The sequence below is a fragment of the Sphaerodactylus townsendi genome, linkage group LG01, assembly GCF_021028975.2.
Source record: "Sphaerodactylus townsendi isolate TG3544 linkage group LG01, MPM_Stown_v2.3, whole genome shotgun sequence".
Lineage (NCBI taxonomy): Eukaryota > Metazoa > Chordata > Lepidosauria > Squamata > Sphaerodactylidae > Sphaerodactylus > Sphaerodactylus townsendi.
In genome coordinates, this window is record NC_059425.1 from 65,994,888 (window position 1) to 66,018,091 (window position 23,204).

General features: G+C 42.4%; 1 protein-coding gene across 4 annotated transcripts in view; it reads right to left on the reverse strand.

Moving 5' to 3' along the window:
- The window catches only part of LCLAT1 (lysocardiolipin acyltransferase 1), a 98,193-nt gene that overhangs the window by 71,103 nt on the left and 3,886 nt on the right, over positions 1–23,204 (reverse strand). For 2 of the 4 annotated variants that reach the window (XM_048509825.1, XM_048509734.1), the window contains 4 exons: positions 19,890–20,050; positions 11,962–12,026; positions 3,985–4,153; positions 580–778 (listed from right to left, as the gene is read on the reverse strand). In XM_048509825.1, coding sequence (XP_048365782.1) covers positions 580–778; positions 3,985–4,149 — 364 coding nt within the window. In that variant the 5' untranslated portion in view covers positions 4,150–4,153; positions 11,962–12,026; positions 19,890–20,050. The remainder of the gene's footprint in view (positions 1–579; positions 779–3,984; positions 4,154–11,961; positions 12,027–19,889; positions 20,051–23,204) is intronic. The other 2 variants (XM_048509903.1, XM_048509985.1) reach the window with 2 other exon arrangements.

A 23,204-nucleotide genomic window follows, 5' to 3' on the forward strand; every position in this document is an offset into this window, starting at 1 on the left:
TACAAAGAAAGCCATGGCCTTCTGCTTGCAAGACCTGAGCAAGACTATTAAAAATAGGACATTTTGGAAGACATTGATTCACAGGGTCACCATGAGTTGGAAGTAACTTGACAGCACTTAACACACTTGAGGCAAAAACCCATGTGGATTCTGGGGGGTTACAACAACAAGGGGGTAAATTTGGGGGAATTGTCCATTCTTTCTCTTCTAGTTATAAACCTCCATAAATGGAAGAGGAAGTCGTTTTGCCAAATTCTTCACCTTCATTGCAACTTTACAACCCACATGGCATTTTTTTTTTGTCAATTCAAGTATCATGATAATAGAAACCATTTTTATAGGAACCATCTTCCTAGGGCTCAAAGGGAACTGTTGGTAGATGGGGAACATGGAGGAAATTTGCCTTTAGTGCCAATATTAGGTTGATAAAAGCTACAAACAAAAACAAAGAAACATTTAAAGCTATCACTATTGGGGGGGGGGGAAGGAAAGCAGATCTAGAATCAAACTTGAAGAAATAGCATATCAGGTAACAACAATATAAAAATACAAAAATATTTTATTACGTGGTTTCCTTACCAAATCCTGGAATGCCTTTGAGACTAGATTTGAGGCATATTTTTTCAAGTCTGAGGTAGCTGTATCTGAGCAGGCAATTCCACAAAAACATCCAATCCATTCGGGTTCGGTGGTTCATGATAATAACACTTCTTTCTCCCGGAATGAATCCATCACCTGTTATAACCACCTTTGCTTTAAACACGATCTCCAACAAAGCCTAGGAGAAACAATTCAGTGATTGTAGCATTGTTTAAGAGCAAATTTATTTATTCATTTAGCAATTTTTATGCTACCTCTACAACTTTTCTCTGAAAATTTAAATTGGAAAATTTTCTAGTGCTGTAAATAATATAATCCAATTTTTTTCATATTTTTGACTAATTTTTTACTCTCCAACAACCATTTTTTCCTCAGCAGGCACAAACTGTAACCAGTGTCAACTTTATAATTAGTATAAACACATCAAAAGTCTCCTCAACAGCCACAAAGTATTTTCATACCAGGAAATTAAATTAAGAACACAATATAGTTTAAATGTTAGAGTCAAACACATTCAAAGCTTTAAGTGGAATTTATTTTACTGAAATCCTCATTAAAAATATAAAGATAGGAACATATACTTCCTTATGTTGCATGAAACCAACACTCCGAAAATAACTACTGAAAACACTATTTTTTTGGCTATCCAAGGAGCTGAGCCTCAGCGTGTATTACATTGACAGTTGAACTTTCTTTTGCTGAAGTGATGCCTTCAACTTCACTGACACTCTCCACACTCCTTATGAGTCCCATTTCAGGTCAAGCAAAACTGGATTCAGAATCACTTCAAAGTAAGTACAGTTTAGAGTAACCAAAAGCATTAACAAACCAACAACTCTTAGATAAACTGCCTTCCCCAGCTCAACAGAATGAGAAGTCTCCCGGCCTTAGAAAAATGAAGCAAAAAGTTATCAGTTTTAGTTTCAATTCTGCTTCAGCTTATTATTGAATGTTAGCAAAAGAAGACCAATTTACCATGCAAAAGTCTGGACAAATTGGTCCACACCCAGAAGCCAACTGCATTGTATAAAAGAAGGACCTGTCTACCTTATTTTTTCAGTTCATCCATCAACTTCTGTCAGAGCACTGTCAGAGCTTCATATCCTACACTGAATCCATCTAAGATAACTGATTTTCAGCATAATAGTCCTAACAACAGAAACTATATTTACACATGTGGGGCAGAAATTTTCCCATAGATTTGAATGCTAGTTCTCATTTAATCTATAAATCAAGTTTCATTAAAATCAGCATGGTATCTCCCAATTCAGATATTCTCTCCCATGCACAGTGACTAAACCAAATAAAAAATGGATACATCAATTTATGCTTCCCTCTCTCAAAATAAACACTTCTGTATGAATCTGCCTTTGCAATGAGACTGGCTTGAGGAACTTCTGCTACATGATGTGTATGAAGCAAGTTGATGAAGTATGGTCTTCTGTGTAGTAGTACTAATTCTCTGGAACATCTCCCTAGGGAGATTGTTAGTGTGCAATCTCTTTATGCCTTTCTCTGATGATCAAAACTTACTCGGTAGCTTAGGGCAAATTGCATTCTAGCTCCATAACCAGAAGAAATGAGCAATGCCACCTATGTCATCCTGAATGCTCCAGAGAAAGAACACAAATATGATGAATACAATTAAACACACACACATACATACACACACACACACACAGAGAGAGAGAGAGAGAATGCCAACTCCAATAGACAGTGACAACCAGCCAGAACCAAAGGAAAGTGTGGGCAGGGAGGGGAGAGGGGATGACATGCACACACCACGAATACAGAAAAACCTAGCTAGGGATTTTCATCTCTGAGCCAGCCTTATGGAAAAGTGAAACCTTCCAACCCAAAATAAACAGTGACGTGTAGCAATACAAGTCAGCGTTAGAATAGAGGAAGGTACATTCATAAAAGTCTTTGAGTCTCATTCAATAAACTGAGATATCATTTACCTCTGAGAAAGGAACAATATGAAAAGCATGAAATATTAATGAATGACTCAGGCTAACTGCAATACTGACAAATTTAACAATCAAGGTTAAATGTGAAGTATTACCAAAGCAGAGCCAATGATGTGCCACTATTCAGCTGTATTGTCTAAACATCAGGAACAAGAAGAGTCAAGCACATTAAACTGCTACTTTAAACTAATAATGCACAAAGGTGGGAGGCAGTACTTTTGCAAGCCCAGAAGACCCGATGACAATGTTCAGATGCCCAGGTGCAGTCCAGACATTCATGGTGAGGAAGCAGTTAACAGTACTCTCAGTCACCCTCATGAACATCTGGCTGTTGCTTTTCAACCTTTAATCCTTGCCTTAACACACACCTTGGTTTGGTTGCAGGAGCTGCAACCTGCTGCAGCTGACTCCATTAGCCTTCACCATCTCCACCTGCCTGGCCTTTCTCCAGCAGACTTCTCATAGCTGCTTGTGCATGCTTTCATCTCAGGCAACACCTCAGACTTTCCTCATGAGCTTCATCTTCTGACCTCAAGGGAGTGAGTTCCTTCACTGGCCTGACTTGGTCACACAACTTAACATTCAAATCTGAAGGACGTTGACCATTTACACACTTACAGCTTGCCGCAAGATTTGCCTTCAGTTGATCCGGAGAATTCTCCCATGCAGCATGTGCTTTGAATTCTACACTCCCCTTTCCCATGTCCTTTTTCCTGAATCTGTTTGGCTCCTCCCTGTCAGCCATTCTCATCCCCCTTTTTGGGGGGAAAAACCCTTTGCATTAGTGAACTAACCATGGGGCAAAAAAACACAAGGCAGACGGACTGTGGGCTCTTTGTCAATTTCACCTAGTATTTGCAAGTGAAATGCTGAGGCAAAGATGCATTGTGTCTGCAGTTGGGAGAAGGAGCATACAAACCGCTAGCCCTGTCTACACAGTAAGGACTGGCTAGAGACGTTCCCGGGGATGGAGCTGATATTACTCGACTTCCACCCCAGGTTTGTACGCAGGCATGTTGTGACCCCAGGGCTTGCCTCCCTTTGAGTTTTTGGGGAGAATCAGAATTGGGGGGGCGGTATCCATTATTTCCTATTTTTGAATCTGTTATGGGAAATATTTCCAGCTGGCCGGTGCGGGGGGTGGGGTGGGGTTGATTTTGAAGGTACAGGCACCAATATTGCAGCAGAACTATAAACCAAGCAGACCTAAATCAAGCCAGAGAATCTGTTTTTAAATATAGTAGCCCCTTAATTAATATTAATAATACCGTGAAAGACAAATGACAGGGTTTTTTCTTTAGCCACTTTCATTACATTAGTAAGAACTGCACTTGCACAGACTAACACTGAAACTTGACATTTGGATAATATGAGAAATGGGGACTTTTATAATATATACATATGAGGAACTTACCACTGGAAGAGTAAGCCAGGTTGCAACAACTCTATCAGTAACCCAGCGATACCAGGCAGGAGAAACAAACATCAAAGGCAGCAAGGGACCAAGCATGAAAATGCTTCCAAAAAAACTTCCCAAGAATAGTGAAAGTACAAAGTAAATCCCTCTCCATGACACCATGGCTCTGGAAACAAAGAGAAGGAGTTATACAAGCGCCTTCAGTACAAACTTAGCCCCTAGTAAGCTTCACTCTTATCCACAAATGTTATTCTATTTTTGTTCCAAATTGTTTATTTTGCACTGCTAAATAAGTGCAGTGCTCTTCTCCGCTCAGTACATCAAGAATACTGTGGTTCTTTCACTTTCATATAGCAATTTTCTGGTACCATGTCACAGAAAAGCATTTAGATGGCATAATGGAACCTTAATAGTAAGGTTAGCTAAATACATTTTCAGAATTCACTTTGAGTACTTTCAGTTTCATCCCATATTAACTTTGTCATTGACGGCCTTCTAAATATACCAGGCTAATGGGAGGAAAACATAGAGGGAACAAGGACAGGACAGAGGAGGAGGAGGAGGATGTGATCTGGTCTCTCTCCCTCCCCTTAGCCCCTGCCAATATTTACTGACTCCATGGAGCTGACGGCGGGAAACAACTGTTGCATCCCCCCTGCTTTATCTGGGGAAATGCAGCTTGTACAGAAGGCCTGCAGGGGTTCTTTCTTGAGGGTTCTGGGGGAACTGCCACCACGTTATCTCCTACTCTACTTGACCTAGGGAAGTGCTCAAATAACGCAGAAGGATTGCAGCAGGTCTTTCCAAGTTCATGGAGCTAGAAAACTAGGATACCTGCTGTCTCAGCTGTCTCTCTGCTCAATATGGTATGTGCCTGGCCCAAGCAAAGAGGCTGCTGTGAGCACTGACAAGAACAGTTGCTACTACCCCAGCTTGGCTGAAGCAGCTGTTCACAGAGAAGGCTCTACAGAGATGCACCCAGAGAGACTCATAGCAGCTTCACATCCTGAGCCAAGCTTCTGACAGCTGCAGCAGAGGAGTTGCTGTGGTGGTTGTCCAGCTTCCACGATGGCTTCAGAAGCCAACCACGCAAACATACATGAAAGGATTCTTCTCTTTAACTGTTATTTGGTGTGCATTCTTTTTTGGATCATGAAAAAAAAATATTATTTAAATAACAAAACCAAATCATCTACATACCAGTAGAGTCCCACAAATCTCACCTCTAGATGACCTCCCCCTGTTCTGTTGCTTCCATGAGCACACTAATTTTTTGCAATCAATTTCAAGAAATCAAGTTGCTGTCAGACTACCAGGAATTCAAGGGAAGGACCTAGTGTGGACAGGTCACTTCACAAGCTTTAAAGCCTTTATCTTCTAGACAACTTCAGAGCACCCTAAGCAATCTGGGGCCAGGATCATTTGCTCTCATGAGAGACTGCCCAGAAATTAAGAACATAGATCAAGTAAGATGTTGAAACAATTATGTGTTTTAAATCAAAAAAGAAAAAAAGGGAAATGAGGAAAGAGAGGAAGGGAAAAGGAAAGAGAAAGGAAAAGGAAAAAAGCATGAAAAAACAATCTATTAGCTACATCACTGGAATCCACATTTTGTATGAAGTATTTTTTGTCAGTATTTATATTCCATTTTTTAAAAGCATGACCTTTCTAATGTTTCCTACTCAGAATTTAAATACAAGTAAAGGGATTCATTATTATCCAGTAACGACATTGGTCTTACCCGTGAAGGCGATTTCTCCATTGAGTGATTGAAGACATCTGGATATTTGCTAGACCACCAATCAGGGAGGCAGAAACTTCTGTAAAAAAGGTTCCTCTCTGTGCCATGGATCTGCCCTCCTCTCACCAGTTCTAGTTCCTCCGATCAGAAGTGTCTGTTGCCATACTTCTTAATAAACATCCTGAACCATTAAAAAACTCTTAGCTCCCATAATAATTCTTCAAAAAGATTAGAAGCATAACACACAAACAGTTAAGAGAAAAATGGAACACTTAAAAGGAGATGTCGGAGCAACAAGCCCCAATACAGAGAGAAAAACTTGGGGGGAAACGTGAATAAGCGATCTACACTTTCACAATTGCCTTTATCAGGAGAGGAAGAATGACCATTTGGGAGAGCAGATGTCCTCAATCGCTCAATGGAGAAGTCCCCTTCAGAAGTAAGACCAATGTCGTTTCTCCATTGAGCAAGAGGACATCTGGGTGACCTCCCCTAGCAGTGTCACTATTCCTTCAGAGGGTGGGATCGAAATCCTCTCCAATTATGTGCTGCAACAGCCTGCAGCCGTAGCCTGCATCTGCTGTGCTGAAGACATTCAGCCCATAGTGTCATGGGCTGAACATGGAAACAGACGACCATGTTGCTGCTCTACAGATTTCCAGTACTGGGACATTGTTATTGAAATTCGCATTCACGGAAGCATTATAGGCTGAATGTGCCATGATTCCTGCAGGGACTGGTAGCTACTGTACCCTGTAGGCTTGTTCTATACATTCTCTCAGACATTTAGTGGCTCCCTGGTTGGAGATGAAAGTTTTTGACCTCTATTGTGATTGGAAATTGAGATAAACAGAGCTTCTGATTGTGCGAAGCTCTGAGTCCTGATGAGGAAGGCCTTAAGTGCCCTCTTAACATCTAATTTGTGCCAGTACACCTCTTTTGGGTGTTTGGGATTTGGGCAGAATGTAGGAAGGAAAATCTCCTGTCGCCTGTGAAAATTTGAGTTAATTTTTGGCACAAATGTGGGGTCAGTGCATAGCACCACCTTGTCCTTATGGAACACGCATAAGGGAGGTTTGACAGAAAGGGATGCCAACTCTGAAACCCTCCTGGCTGAGGTGATAGCTACAAGAAATACAACTTTCATCCTTAGATACTTCAAGGAAATGTCCATAATAGGTTCGAATGGGGCTGCAGTACGAGCATGTTAGACTGTATGAAACCTCCAGGTGGGGAAATGATGATGTACTGGTTTGTCCTTTAAGGCTGTGCCACTCAGGAATCTGACAATGTGGGGATGAGTAGTAGGGGAGTACCCCTCCATTTGAGGGATGAACAAGGCAATGGCTGCTACCTGTCTGCAGAGCATGTTGGAGTCCCGACTCCAAGCCTTCCTGGAGGAAACCTAGAATGTCTTTTGTCCCTAGACCTGTAGGTGATACTCTCTTCCTCCAGCACCACCTTACAAATGCCTTCCATGTAGTATTATATAATCTTTTTGTTGAGAGCTTCCTAGAGGCTAAGATAGTGTTCGTAACAGCTGGCCTATACCCCTGAGATTCTAGTTGTTGCCACTCAACCTCTAAGAAGTCAAGCTCAGATGTCCTGGATCTGGGGGTAAAATTGGACCCTGTTGGAGCAGATCCCGGTGAATCGGTAGTCTTAAAGGTTTGCATACCAACATCTGTAAGATGTTTGTGAACCATGGACGTCTGGGCCACCAGGGAGCCACTAAGATGACTTCTACTCTCTCCTCTTTGATTTTCCTCAGAAGTCTGGGAAACATGGGAAAAGGCGTACAGTATTCCTAGAGGCCAGTTGGAAGATAAGGCATCCGTTGCCTCCACTTTCAGGTGATGGAACTGAGAGATGAATTTGGGAAGCTGTTTGTTGTGATAGGAGGCAAACAAATCCACCACTGGAGTACCTAAGGACTGGGAGATTAACAAAAAAAACTTCCCTTTTCAGGCCCCACTCTCCCGGGTGGATGGATTGCCTGCTCAACCAGCCTGCCTGGATGTTCTTTGTCCCTTGTATATGCTCCACTCTGATGGACAAGACATGAACCTCTGCCCAACAGAATAGGAGGACCGAGTCTTTCTGCAGAGCTGTTAATCTGGATCCTCCCTGTTTGTTCAAATAGGTCTGGGCAGCGATATTGTCCATCCTTAACAGGGTATGAGCTCTTTGAAGGTGTTTAAACTGCCTGGCTAACCGGATCGCTCTCCACTCCAACATGTTGATGTGGAGCTGGGATTCTGCCTTGAACCACATCCCCTGAATGGAGATGTTCTCCAGTGTCACACCCCATCCATGAAGGCTGGCATCCGAGAACAACTGTTTTGTGGAACTGATCCAGAAGACTCTGCCCTGATTCAGGTCGGTCTTCTTGGACCACCACCGCAAGGTGGCCTTGACTGTTCTGGGAATCAAAACCTGTCTCAAGGACTTGTTGGAGATTAGGTTTGGAATGGGTGAAGGAACCTCTGCAATGGTCTGGATCTGAATCTTCCCTATTGTATGGCCTCCGAGTATGCCACCAGTAGGTCTGCAATAAAATGGAGCAACCGTCTCTGGTTACTACCTGTTGTATTTTGGCTCTCAGGATCTGCTGCTTCTCTGGCGGTACTAGAATCCTGCAGGATCGGGTGTCTATGAGGAAGCCAACATGTTCCAGTTGCTGGACTGGGTTGAGAGAGCTCTTTTTCCAGTTGCCAATGAAGCTGTGATCTTCCAGGGTCTTGATGGTTAGTTAGCTGCCCCACAGGGTTTGTTGCTGGTTGTCTGATCTTATAAGGATGTTGTCCAGGTAAGGATGTAGCCTGATGCCTCTCTCCCTAAGCAACACCACTAGTTTTATGAGGACTTTGGAGAATACCCATGGAACTGTGCACAATCCGAAGGGGAGAGGCCTGAATTGAAAATCATCTTTTCTGCCGCCAAACCTTAGGAATCTGTGGTGCCCCTCAAAGATGGGGATATGTAAGTAGGCTTTGGAAAGGTCTACTGAGTTTAGAAACTCATTGGGCTGGAGAGAGTCTGCAATGGATCTTAGAGACTCAACAACACAAGCCTTTATTGGCATATAAAACGGGACAAAGTTTTAAAACAAAACAAGGTTAAGAAATACAGTTAAAATTGCTAAAATTACTAATTTCCAGTATAAAATTTGCAACAGTTTCACAAAAGAGCACATCAGAGCTGTTCAGGAGATTGGGTATCTTATAACACTCATGCCACTGAGAACATTTCAAGAAAATGGAATTCATGTATTTCATGTGTATCTTATTGTATTTAGGGCATAGAAACAAAGAATGGTCAAGTGTTTCAACCGTAGTCCTATCACATGAACAAACTCTTTTAGAATGTTCCATATTCTTAAATCTTCCCTCCAGCAGAGCTGATGGCAGCACATTACATCTTGCGGTAGCCAAGGCTCTCCTCTGGGTGGGATTTATCAGCAGACGAAGATATGCTGCCATAATTCCACGCTCGCATGGGATTAATAATGTAGTCGGAGAACATCTGTGGTGCCCCTCAAAGTTCCTGCCTCCCTGGTTGCACAAGTTCCTGCCTCCCTGGTTGGTGGTCTAGCAAATACCCAGATGTCCTCTTGCTCGATGGAGAACATACCATCTCAAATCATGGTTTTTATTATTGGAACACCAGCTTATGAAAAGGAAAATATGGATAATTTTGTGGTTTAACAAAATGTATAGCCACCATTACTAAACGAAAGATTTCTACTCAAGTTTTCCATTCAAAAGGCCAGGCCGCATTTTTAGAAAACTAGTTTACTACTGTTCATAAACATCACTGTTGACAGTATTGCTCAAAGTTGTGTACCTTGAAGAATTAACTCATTTCTAAATTATGATTATGCTGGTCTTTCTGGGCAATATTTGAATCATACAATAAATGCACAACTGCTGAATTGTGTGGGGAATCCAACTTAGCATTTTAAGAATTTTGCTACAAGGACAATAATATGTCATTAGGAAAACACATAATTCAAAGTGCTATTCAATATTTATATTACATATAACATGTAAACAATACAAATATAGTATCCCATAAGTAGATACATATAAGTAGATAAGTATAGTGCAGTGAAAGCAAGATAAAAAAAATATACAGCACCAGATAATATATATTAATAGCTCAGTCCAGTTTCATGGCTTCTGCTGAAAAATCTTCTGGAACCATTCTGCTACAATGCAGTCCTATATAAAAATGCTTGATGAACAATTCTGTTTTACATAACATACAGAAAGTCAAAAGAAAAGGGAGTCGTCTTGATCTCCTCAGGCAGGTCATTCCATAGGGTAGGGGCTACTACAGAGAATGAATGTATACAGGCAGTTGATAATCTTACCCAGTTATACCTGTAGAAGGCACAGATATGAGGATCCAAGGCCATGAAGGGCATTATATATGATGGCCAGTACGGTTAACTGAACCCAGTAAATAATGGGCAATGAATTTAATCGCTGCAGAATGGGTGAAATATACATGAACTGCCTTGTTTTCATAACAACAGAGATGTGCATTCTGCGGGTGCATTACAATAGCTGAGTCTCAGTTTTACTATATGTGGATACAAGTAGTCATCTTCCATGCTAAACTAAGGTGGAAGAACACGTTTTTGAAGCTGCATTAGTTGCTTCTCCAGCAGCAAAGTCAGGTAGAGTATAACCCCTAAGTTCTTGACTGAGTCAGCAACATCAACTGAAGACCATCAAAAGCAAGAAGCCTAATGTCCTTCAAAACTGCAGGCTTTCCAGCCATCATTATCTAGTCAGATTCAGTTTCAATGTGTACACTCAACTGTTTAATCACAGCAGTCAGGCAGTGGATCTAAAACCTCTACTGAAACCCTGGGAAATTTGGATAACCAACTATGGAGCTGGGTGTCATCAAGATACTGATGGCATTCAGTTCTAAAACTACAAATGATTTCGCCGAAGAGCTTCTGCAGGGATTGATTTGCATGAAGGATAAGACTACACCTTTTGAACTCTACAAGACAAATCCCGAACTCATGATAACTGGTCTCCAACAGCAACCCTTTGAGTCTTGTTCAATCTAAAGCACATCCCCTGATACCTACTTTTGCCTCCAAACATTTCAACTGGACAGCATGGTTGACTGTATCAAAAGCAGCAGACAAATCTAAGAGGAGCAACCAACAGGCAGAGTCTGTATCAACTAAAGGCACCAGTCTCATTTCAGTCCCCTAGCCTGGTCTAAAGGTAGACTAACAAGGTTCAGAGCACGTGAATTATCCAATAAGGGCTGGAGTCAGCCTGCCACTGCTCTTTTAGTCACCTTACCTGAAAGAGCAGATTAAAGCCAGAATGATAATTGACCACATTACTTTTCTACAGGGATGGAATGGATGACCATTTCTGAGTAGCCACAGAAAAATGCACTGATGACACTGATTGACTTACAATAGACATCAATTACTTATATGATTGCAGTAAGCAGGATGGACATGGTTCCAAAGCACAAGTGTTAGCTTTCACAAATTCCAGGATCCTTTTTATATCCAACATCATAACTGGGTCAAAATGATCCATAAATACACCAGACAATTACTTAGACCAGGGCTGTCAAACATGCAGCCCGGGAGTTGGATCCAGCCCCTTGAGAGGGCTTATCCGACCCATAAGCAAGCTGAGACAACACCCCGCACCCTTCCCCATCTGGTCTGATGAGCCTGCTCAGGGCTCACTGGTTCAGGCAGCCACTCCACTCCACCCCTGCTCCCGATCTGTTCGGTTGAGCCACCCCCAGTGTTGATCTCGACTAGTGAGCCAGCTATAGGCTCCAGCTGAGGCAGCACCCCCACCGCATCACAAGTGCCAACCACCTCCTCCAGTGCTGTTCTGGACTAGCAAGCCTGCAGAAATCTCAATAGCTAAGACATCCACCACTGCTGCCGCCCCATGCTGATCTGGGCTGGCAAGTCTGCTAAGGACTCACCAGCCAAGGCAGTCACTCCACCCCAACCAGGCCTGGTCTGGTCTGACCAAGTCACTTTTATGTCACATCTAGCCCTCGTAAAAAAATGAGTTCAACACCCCTAAGTTTAGACAGTTGATACAATGAAATGCATATTATCTTCACCCCTCTTTTTCTTGAATTAGAAGCCTTGATATCCCAGAATCTTCAATATCCCACAAATCTCATTCTAGTAAGTATGACTAAAAATCCAATTATTTACTCACCAAATAATTAAGCTGCCACCAAGGAATCTGAAGTATTATTTCCACCTCGAACGGCAAGACATAACCTGCATATTAATTAAAATTATTAATTCAACCTATTCCTGCCACCACTATCTTCAGTACAAAAACCTAACGTTAACCTACAAGCAGTCAACTCAATTGTATTAGTTATGTACATAAATTTTTTTAGCAGTTAACAACTCTTTTCCCATGGTAAGCACAAGTTTGCAAAGCTTCTAAATTAATGTATAAAAGCTTTATTCTAAAGTAGTTTTCCACATGTAAGAAAAGGTCATTCAGCAGCATGGGGAAGAACTGGAGGCCGGACATTTTGAGAGATACTGCTCTGCCGCAGCACTTGTAATTTCGCATCTATTTGGTGGCAGAACTCCAAGTGATTGGTTTATTGCACATTCACATTTTCTGGTTGCCACAGCAAGGCCAAAACATTTTCTGTCTCCAGGTAACGGGTGACATATTTTTCAGTTAATTTTAAACATTCTTTGTTAAAAATAGAAAGTTACTTCCCAAAACAGATGCATTTTTCTCCAAATACACTCAAACCACATTTTACACTAAATTATTTCCAAACCAAAATTCATATGGAATCAAAGTTACACTAAACGATATAGAAAACATAATGCACAGATATTCCCAAATAATTCTAGAGCATTTCTTGAATATAAAATGAAAAAGTACATCCAGCAAATCAAATCCATCCAATGTAAAAATCCTCATTTTGTTTCTCGCAAGAAAAAAAAAAAAGCTCCCAGTATATCTCTGAAGGGAGCTTTGACTCTTGAAAGCTTATACCCATAAAACCTTGGTCTTTAAGGTGCTACAGGACTTAAATCTAGCTGTTCTACTGCAGACCAATACGGCTACCCTCTGAAACCAATACTTCCACATTTCTGATATTCCCTTTCCTATCCTGTAAAATATAACTAATGATTAACCTTTCTATTCCCATGACTTAGGATACAGTGTCCCATATTCAACCACCCACACATGGAAGGCACAGGAGTTTTCCTTTGTTCCTGTAACCATTTCTAGCCCCTGTCCTCCAGACAAATCACAAAGTCTGCATACAGGAATAGGTGCGTCCACCAGAGGTCTGTAGTGAGAAGAATCAAAATGTCTCCTTAACTCAGAGGAACAATGTTTGCCGAAAGGGAGTGGTTTCACCCTCCTGTCCCTCTTCATTCTACCCTCCAGATATACATGCTTCTTTATGAGAACAGTCCATTGGATACTTACAGTGAAGGGGCCTTCTCCTGGTAGGCAGGAGGACATCTTGCTGGGTGTTTCTAGCCTTTGCTCAGGGAGGCAGGAAAAAGAATTCATCGCTTCCTGTAGATGCTCTGGACTCCATTTTGCCAGTATACTCCTGACTCAGCAGTGAAAGACAGAAGTATCAAGTACGGTATATTTGAACAGTAACCATAACAGTAACCAGAATGGCCTGAACAACTCTAATGTATAAAATATAACAGGAAGTGGTTTGAAAAGAGAAGGCACATGCTGGAAAAGGTAATGATGCCAAGGGAGGGTCAAGATGTCCTCCTGCCTACCAGGAGGAGGCCCCTTCACTGTAAGTATCCAATGGACCGTTCTTCTGGAGGCAGAGGACATCTTGCTGGGTACTCCCAGAGCAGTGTCCCAAGGGTAGGGTGGGCTATAATTATATTTCCAGGATGTGCTCTAAAACTGAGCAACCGAAGGCAGTCTCAGCGGCCCCCCAGACATGTAATTTGTAGTGCCTGACGAAGGAAGATGGGGATGACCAGATTGCCACTTTGCAGATTTGTTCGGATACATTTTGCCTAAATGCTGCATTTGAGGTGACTAAACAAACAGAATGAGCTATGATTCTGGCTTGTGGGTTACAATAATACATGCCAATAATACATTTGGTGTTCCATGTTAGGGGGCGATGTATTGATGAAGAGGCTTTCAATTTGTCGAATAGTGTCCATTAGGATGATAAAGGCTTTGAGAGCCTGTCTAGCATCCAAGTTATACCAGTTTTTTTTTCTTTTGGATGCTTGGGTTGCGGACAAAAGGTGGGAAGCACTATCTCCTATTGCAGATGAAAGGAGGAGCTGGCTTTTAGCTTGTAGGTGGGGTCCATTCTTAAGATGACCCTGTCTTTATGGAATATGCACAAGTTAGGGTTAACTGACAATGCTCTGAATTCTGATACTCTTCTGGCTGACCTGACAGCCACAAAGAAGAACACCTTCATGCACAGCCACCAAAGGTTAATAGACTGTACAGGTTCAAAAGGGAACTTCATCAGTGCTGTCAGGATGTTGTGAAGTCTCCAAGAAGGAAACCTGTGTGTTTGTGGTGGTTGGTTTTGTTGGACCTCTTTTAGGAATTGAACCACATCCAGGTGTTGTGTGATTGATAGTCCTTGGAAGGGTGGCCAAACTGTAGCGAGGGCTGCCACCTTGCCTCGGGCAAGATTCTTTGGCAGTATCCACCATTTGAGACTCTGCTTGAGCGATGGGGGAACGGCGACAGTGTGGTCCATTTTTTCTATTCCCCTGGTAGGGCCGGAGAAACTGTTGAAGTGGCTGGCATGGAATCTGACCCATTGCAGAAGGTCGATGGATGCCATGAGAACTCCCATGAGTTTGCTCAGAAACAGTAGTGAGGAGGTCCTGGCCCACATGACTGTTGACACCATCCCCAGAATCTTCTGTATTCTGTCCTGTGTGAGGAACAGGGTGTTTCTTATGGTGTCCATGATGTCCCCTAGATGTTGCATTATCTGACATGGGATCAGAGTACTCTTGGCCTTGTTGACCAGAAAGCCATGGTCCTACAATACTTGCACAGCCCTCGCCAGGTCCTGGAAAGCTGTTTCCCTCGAGCTGGACCAGATGAGTATATTGTCCAGTTGGAGATATACAAGTATCCCCTGTTGACCGAGGAGGGCCACCAAGACTAACAGCAGTTTGGAAAAGACTCTGATAGCTGTAGCCAAATGGTAGGGCCCGGAACTGATAATGGTCTTTTCCCATAGAAAATCTGTGACTGGGTAGGATTGGGACATGCAGGCATGTAAGATCCAGAGATACCAGAAAGTCTCCCAGAAGGTAGCATACTTCCATAATGAATTAAGTAAGGCGATTCCAAATTTCTGAACCTCCATGGCAGTTTGATGATGTTTGTTTTACCGCCCGCCCAGATTCAAAGATCGCCCTCCGAGAAGTCTCCTGTTCTTTGAGGACTGTTGAAGGAAATCGTGAGGCCATAGTGGCTGGCAAATCTTTCTTCCAATGGAACCTTTTCTATGGCACTGATGGAGAGCAGGTGGCGGATTGCTGCCACCGTCCGGGAGGCCTTGTGAGGATCTCTGGAGCTGAGTGGAAATGGAAGAAAGCATGGGGGGCAGTTGCATGAACTCGATTGGGTATCCCTGAGTTACCACCTGCTTGGACCATAAGTCGATATGTTCCCCCTCCCAGTTGTCCCAAAAGTGGAGGAGGCATCCGCTGAAGGGAAGGTGGGATGAGTCACGTATGAGGAGGGGTGTTCTGTCTGATATATTTATCGAATCTGCCTTGGGAGTGAAAACCGCCTCTGAAGCCACCTCACTTCCGAAAGGAACCCCTGGGTTGCCAGTGGTTGCCCTTTCCTTCCCTGGATTGTCTGGGGAAATACCTTTGGGGACGAAAGGAGCTCCGGGGCCATTGTCTATTCCCCTCTTCTCTGACCACGCATGGGAGGGCCTTCTTTTTATTTTTGGTTTCAATTAAGAGTTGGTCAAGGTCTTTATCGAATAACTGGGTATCTGCTGGCCAGGTATTTTGACTGGGTATCTGCTGGCCAGGTGTTGCGTCTGGCTATGACTGCCAAAGCCATAGATCATGAGGATAAGGGTAGAGTCTGCTATGAATTATGCACCTATTGTAATGCATTCAAGTCCCTCTTTAATGGCCATCTCCTCAAGGCTGTAGGGAGTGAGATCTAATATACATAGTGAACTCCGACAATCCAGAATCGGCTTCCTTGAAAACACCCGTGGAGTGCAAGGTGCTACAGCTTTCATAGCAAGAGCTAATGAGTACGATAGGAGCCGTTTTGGAACAAGCTTGAGATCATCTTAATGTGAGTCCATCCCTGAGGACCCTTCCATGCACTTGGACATCTAAGTCATTCCTTTTTCATTTTGGGAGGGTCGCTTTGAAAGCGCCCACCAGTGGTGTCTGTAACATCTTGTCCACAAATTCCGGGACTACATATAACTTTTTGGCAGCTGAAAACAGACCTGTGTAATGCTGGATTTTCCCACTCCTTTTTATCTTCCTGATAAAGTATTCAGGAAGGGGGAAGGCTGGAAGGGAGACCTCCTCTTGTGGAAAGAAATCCTTGCTTGCTTTGGGGTAACCCTTGATGGGGGCAGACTGTAGACCAGAGGAGGTGGAGGCAGCTTGAACATCCACTGGGTCCTTTAACTCTAGGGCTGAGACCATTTTATTAATTAGGAAGGAGAGATCTTCCTGCCTGAAGCATCTGTAAGAGTGGTCTGAAGAGGGCAGCTGAAGTCCTAGTTGTCAGAAAAATGGTCCCCGTCTGGGAACTCCTCTTCCTCCTTGCTGTCTCCTTTCACAGTTGGGAAGGCAGTGGGGGGTTGAGAGGGTCGCCTTGAATAGCCACTGTAACCCTCAAGGGTGTGATGGGATGAGGACCCGAGAGGAGGATGGCCAGTAGCCCTGGCCTCCCTACCCTGCTGAAATTTCTCCATTTGCTGAGCAATGGCGTGGTTAATGAACTCAACAAAATCAGCTGGAGAAACGGAGCTCCAGTCAAAGTGGTTGGGGCCATTTTGGAAGCCCACCAGCCCGGCGGTTTCCCTCTCCCCCTCGCTTTTGGAGCGCTATTGCCTGAGTGGAAGCACCGGCGTTCCTATCTGACTCCTGTTCGTCCGCGGGGGGTCCAGCTGGGCTAGAATGGGCAGATCAGATCACGAGGGTCTTTTTCTTCTTTTTGCTGCCTCCGCCGGTGGTCCCGGGAGCGTCCGCCAGTTTGCGCTTGTCCTTTTTCTTGGCAGGAAACACTCCTGGGTGCCCCGTCGGCTGTTGCTGTGAGGGTTCATCCAGCAGACTGCTGGAAGAGCCCTGACCCGGGTCCTCGTTGCCCGCCAGCTGGGTGGAAAGGACCTTGCTCATGATCACAGTTCTCGTTGCCTCCGCAGCCAAGATCGTGAAGATTTCCCTGATTGGGGAGAATTGCCTACAGGCCATTGTGCCTCAGCGTTTTGGCAGGAAGGCTGCTTACTTTAAAATAAACCTCCCGCAGGCTAAGATCTATCCTAGTCTATGTTGGGGGGTGGGGGGGGAGGGGAATACAGATAGAAGGAGACAAACAGGAAAGAGAGGAGTCGAAGAATCCATGCACTTCCTGTAGAGGCAGGAAAAATATTGGCAAAATGGAGTCCAGAGCATCTACAGGAAGTGATGAATCCTTTTTACTGCCTCCCTGAGCAAAGGCTAGAAACACCCAGCAAGATGTCCTCCACCTCCAGGAAAATGATTTTTCTAGGGGCCAAAAAAAGTTGCAGGGACAAAGAGGAAAGTGGGAAAATTCTATACTTCATGCATGGATGGTTGGAAAGTTGCCAGTAGGTCCTGTTTTCTTTCAAAACAGAGCAATTTAGATGCTATACTCTATTTACAAGTGAAATACAAGCTCCTTCCCTTGCTTTGTGCCTTTAACATCCATTGGCCCAATATACATGGAATGATTACCTCAGGGCTCTTCACTGTGCAGTGAGTTTGTAGTGGGGTCTCCTCAAAGTTTTCTGTTTACATACAAGGAGGCAGCCCACAGCCTGCAGTTCAGTTTGTCTGCTGATTTCTGCTTCTCTCGACTCTTTTACCTTCGCTCATCCTTAAATGCACAGATCTCATCACACCCAGAAATCTTAAGACTAGAACTGATATTCTCTCCCCCTTCTTTCCCCTATATACATACACACTCTCTTTCTTTCTCTCTTCTTGTGTTGCTGCCGCAAGAGAAGAGAAAGGCTTGTTTTAAAATAGAGTCTTATTTGAAATAAAGTTTTAAAAATCTCTTCCAAGCAGAGAGGGCAGAAGAAGAGCAGGGGAGGGGGGTGGAACCAAAAAGATACCTTGCTTGTATTGTTCCTTGCAAAAGTCAACTCTGTTATCATAGTGACATACTGATATATCAACATGAGCATTTAGAAAAGCAGAAAGGAGCCAGCAACATGAAAGGGGGTGAGAGGGGGAGGGCGTGGACAACAGTGTGAGGGAGTGGGAAGACTGGTCATGAGAGGAGAGGAGAATGTCACAAATTTAAAGGCATGCAAGCAAAATCTACCTGCTCTAGCAACTTTGTAAAATTTAAAGGATTATTTTCCACAGTGGTATCACATACCATGGACAAGAGATGAGAAATGAAAGTGGGGCTCCAGGAGGCAGAGTCTGTGCAAAGAAACCTTACCCATGAAGCTAGGAACTCCGAACCCCCACCATGCAGCAGATACCTTGTGCATAATTGGCCATTGGTAAAGCAATGAAGTCCTGTTCCATAAGGTTCTGCAACAGCTTAATACAGCTATCCCAGTGGAATTTTTTTAGAACAATGTAATTTATGTATTTCTCATAAGTGAGCAACCATCCAACAAAAAATAATGCAAATGCAATCCAACATCAGATAGTTTCTTATGAGTTCAATATTCAGATCACACTGATACAATATCAATAATGTGATAAGAGTGTTTCACCACTAGTATTTTTATTCTTCCAAGAAGTCTAATATCACCTTGCAAAGTTCTTCTAATAAATTTTAATTACCGTCGACTGTCATGGATAATTTTAATTCCTCTTCCATACATATTTCCTTCTCTAAATCCCCATTTCATAGTTAGCTGCAGCTACCACATTTAGGACACTGTTTTATTTAAACGTCAGTAAAGTAACAATTATCTCATATTTGCCATATCACTACATGTTTATTTAGTTCACCTTCTTTATTAACAGGCTATTATTTAATTTTCCAATATTCCCATGGTTTTAAGAGGTCCCCCTCCCCCCCAATCAAAAGACAGGTATGGTTTCTAGTGGTTCTTCTTCTCCAGTTATTTTTCTTCATGACGGTGTTCTACTAAATATTTAAGTCTTGTTGACTAATAATTCCCAACTTTATTCTATATGCTAGTATTTACTAATTTCAGAAGAAAAAGGGGGAAAAATCAAAGGAGATGTTTCCAGCTTTATCACCATTTATTTTACTAACGCTTGTTCTAGTTCTAATATTAACAATTAATTTTACTACTAGTTGCCCTAACTGCTAAGTTGCCTAGCTTTCTTTACCTCAATTATTCCACTAAACCAGATGATATAGTTGAATTTTAACTGTTCTTATTTGATTCTGCTAGTTTTGATAGTTTTCCATTCTATAGTTAAATGCTTCACTATTCCTTGGTGTCCCAATGATGTGATGCAACTGCACGGGATGTGTAAAGCTTCTAATCCATCAGTGAATGCAGCCAGCAACATATTGGAAGAGCTTTGTATGACTCCTACAGATTTACAAAGTAAGCAAGTTCCCTATATAATTTAACCTTCCTCTAATTGAAGTATGATATCATTTCAGTCTGAAAATCCTCCAATGTACTTACTTGGAAAACAAACCTGGTAATTATTTGATACATGTGAATATTCCAGCAGTTGTTTTAAAACACTGCCCACTCAGGAGTATCATTGTGGTTTTATACCACCATCTTCCTATCCTCAACTGTCCAGCTGAATGAATTGCTAAGTTGGGAACTTGGCATCTCTTTCAACATGTTTAAAACATAATCTGAGCAAACACTGGTCTCTCCTGAAAACTCCAACGTATGCATGAAACTGCCTGGCAAACAGGGCAAAATATGAAATATATTCTAGTACCTGGTTAAAAATGAGAGGTTTGATGACTTCTGCAATTGAAGACGCCTACACAGCAGTACAGTTGCAGTCTGACCTCACACTTCATGGTGCATTTCCCAGTGGAATGATCAGAACCACATATTCAGCTTGGCTAACTTTCAAATCAAAAGTAGTAATGTAGCCTGTCGGAAAGAAATAAATTTTCTCATGAGTAGCCAAATCCAACATATAAAACTGCAATTGGCAGAGTCTGGTTTATTGCATTACTATAATGTGACTGATGTAATGCTTCACTGTAACATCAATGAGCAATAAAATTATTTTTTAAACCTTCTAAACAACTTTCAGTTTTATTCATTTCAGTTAACTACTTAAACATTTCCATTCCACTAAACATCAAAAAAGTGCACAAAATATTCTATTACAAAGAAAACTAGAAAGCAAAACAGAAAAAAACAACCAAATTCACTCTTAATGTAGAATATCCTTCAGACCATCTTGTTAACCAGTATGTTGCCTGCTTTCAATATTCTTCCTTTTAAAAAGATTATTATTATTAACTACAACAATCATAATTCTTTGAAAAAATTAATATGTTCTTTTTAGTACATTTTACCTGGTAAATATTTTTGCAGCATAAAGTATAAATCAGTCATTTTTACTGAAAATTATTAATATTCAATATTAAAATACACTCAAAACAATAACCACCTCTGTATGAGGATTTGAACATTTGTAGTTTTTAGGCTCTCTCTGTTTTATCATCGAAATTTTGTCCATGAGTTTTATGTGATATATGTTGCATAACGAAATATCTGCTTCTGGCTGAAGAAAGTTTTGAACTTTAAAGGTAAACACCAAAACCTTGAACCTGATTCGGTACTCCACTCAGAGCCAATGCAGCTGACAGAGCACCAGTTGAACATGTGCCTGCCACAAGGTCCCTGTAAAGAGCCTTGCAGCTGCATTCTGAACCAGCTGGAGTTTCTGGAACAGGCTCAAGGAAGCCCTGCGTAGAGTGAGTTGCAGTAGTCTAGTCTAGAGGTGGCTGTTGCATGGACCATTAGGGCTAGGTTGGTCAGGGACAAGTAGGGTGTCAATTGTCCCACATGACTGAGATCGTAAAATGCCAGGCGAGCCACAAGCATAACCGAGCTCTTGTTATCAAAAGGGGATCAAGGCACACACCCAGATTTTATGATCAATGTAGCCATCAGATGGACTCCATCAAGAGTCAGCAATCAGCATCCCTCACCTGCCCGCCCCAGTAATAGGAACTCCATCTTTGCTGGATTTAGCTTCAGTCAGTTCCCTTTCAACCATTCCACCATTGTCCTCAGGCAGTTGGCCAACACATCTGGGGCAGCATCCAGATAACTGTCCATCAACAGATATAGTTGGATATCATCAGCATATTGATCACAACCCAGCCCAAACTTCTAGATCAACCTAGCAAGAGGATGCATATAGACGTTAAATAATATCAGACGTTAAATAATATCTACAAGACTCCACAGGTAAGCATACATCAGCTTGGTGCCTATATGAGGAAAGCACAATATATCTAGATGGGCCTTCAGGGCATGGTGGTCTGACCATGGCACTTGAATTGTAGAAATCAGACCCACTTCCAACATTCCCCCCAAAATTAAATCCAGGGTGTGGCCTACTTGGTGTGTGGGGCTTGAAATAAATTGGGAGAATCTTAGTGTGACCATGGATGACACTAGATCCAAGGCTTGTCTGGAGTTGTGTCATCAGCAGGGGCATTGAAGCCCCCAAAGTAAGGGGAACTCCAAGGCCAAGCCAGAGACCAGCAGTCTGGACAGGGTATCTGCTGGTGTGTTAGGTGGACTATACACTGACCACATAGCCAAACTCTCCTCAGAGTCCCAAACCAGGCCAACACACTCAATACTTCGAATTTCCAGAGCAAGGAGTAGCCTGAAGGAAAAAGCCTCCATTTTGAATACAAATGGAGCAGAGGAATGTTGTAAGCCACTTCAGGTCTCTACTGGGATGAAAGTGTGGTCTAAATGAAGTAAATGTTTCAAGTTTCACTACCATGATATCTATTGTAAATTAATAAAAGTAATTCAATGTTATTTAGTTGGTTTTTTTAAGAAACCACTCATCTCTTATTTCAGCCACTGCATTCATGGACACTAAATTAGTCCAATACCTCCTCACCTCTTTGCATCTTTCTTTCAAAGAATACTGTATTCCTTTGAAATGATTAGACCATATTGACAAGACCTCATAAGAGCGAGAATGACTATGAAAGGAGGCTTAGAGCAACAGCTGCTCCATGAAAGAGTGATTTTTAAAATTATTCTCAGCTGTACTCCGTAAGCGTAAAGTTGTACCATCTGCACCTGAACAATCCAGGGAAGAAGAACTAATTTGCAACAGCTTGATGCCTTTTCTAATCAAAACTATTCCAGTTTAAGTTCATTAAAAATATCTAAGAACAATTCCAACTGTCAGCTCTGCACCTTTCTGGGCAAAAACTGTTAACCTTAATCTTTACACTTTTTATATTTCTCCAGTCTTCTGATTTCTTATTTTAACAGAACTCTGACCACTTGCTTTGCAAAAATAGAATGAATTTAATAAAGAAATAAAAGGGATTAGATTTTGGAATCCTGATGGGATGGGAACAAACATGAACAATTCCACTAGAATACCATCTACTGCCGGAATAAATGCATTGATCTTAATAAAACTGAACTGAATCAGCTTTTTAATGGAGGACATACAAATCCACCTTAATAAATTACAAAATGAACATACTACAACAGTAACTCTCACAACAAATCTGGATGAAGTGTAGAAGACATACACACACATCTGGGGATCTTGGCCTAGTTGGAAGATTGCACAACTATTTAGAGATACCTACATGCCTTCCAAATTGTAAATATTTGATCAAGAAAGCTCCAGTTGAATACTGGTATATACAAAGCAAGCCCTGATCTGGATAGCCTAAGGTAGCCTGATCTCATCAGATCACAGAAACGAAGCAAGATCAACCCTGGCAAGTATCTGTATGGGAGACCTCCAAGAAATACCTGTGTCATGACATGGAAGTTGACAATGGTGAACCACCCTAGAACATCTCTTTCCTTGGAAGTCCCATCAGGCAGGCAGGCAGGCAGGCAGGCAGGCAGGCAGGCAGGCAGGCAGGCAGGCAGGCAGGCAGGCAGGAAGGAAGGAAGGAAGGAAGGAAGGAAGGAAGGAAGGAAGGAAGGAAGGAAGGAAGGAAGGAAGGAAGGAAGGAAGGAAGGAAGGAAGGAAGGAAGGAAGGAAGGAAGGAAGGAAGGAAGGAAGGAAGGA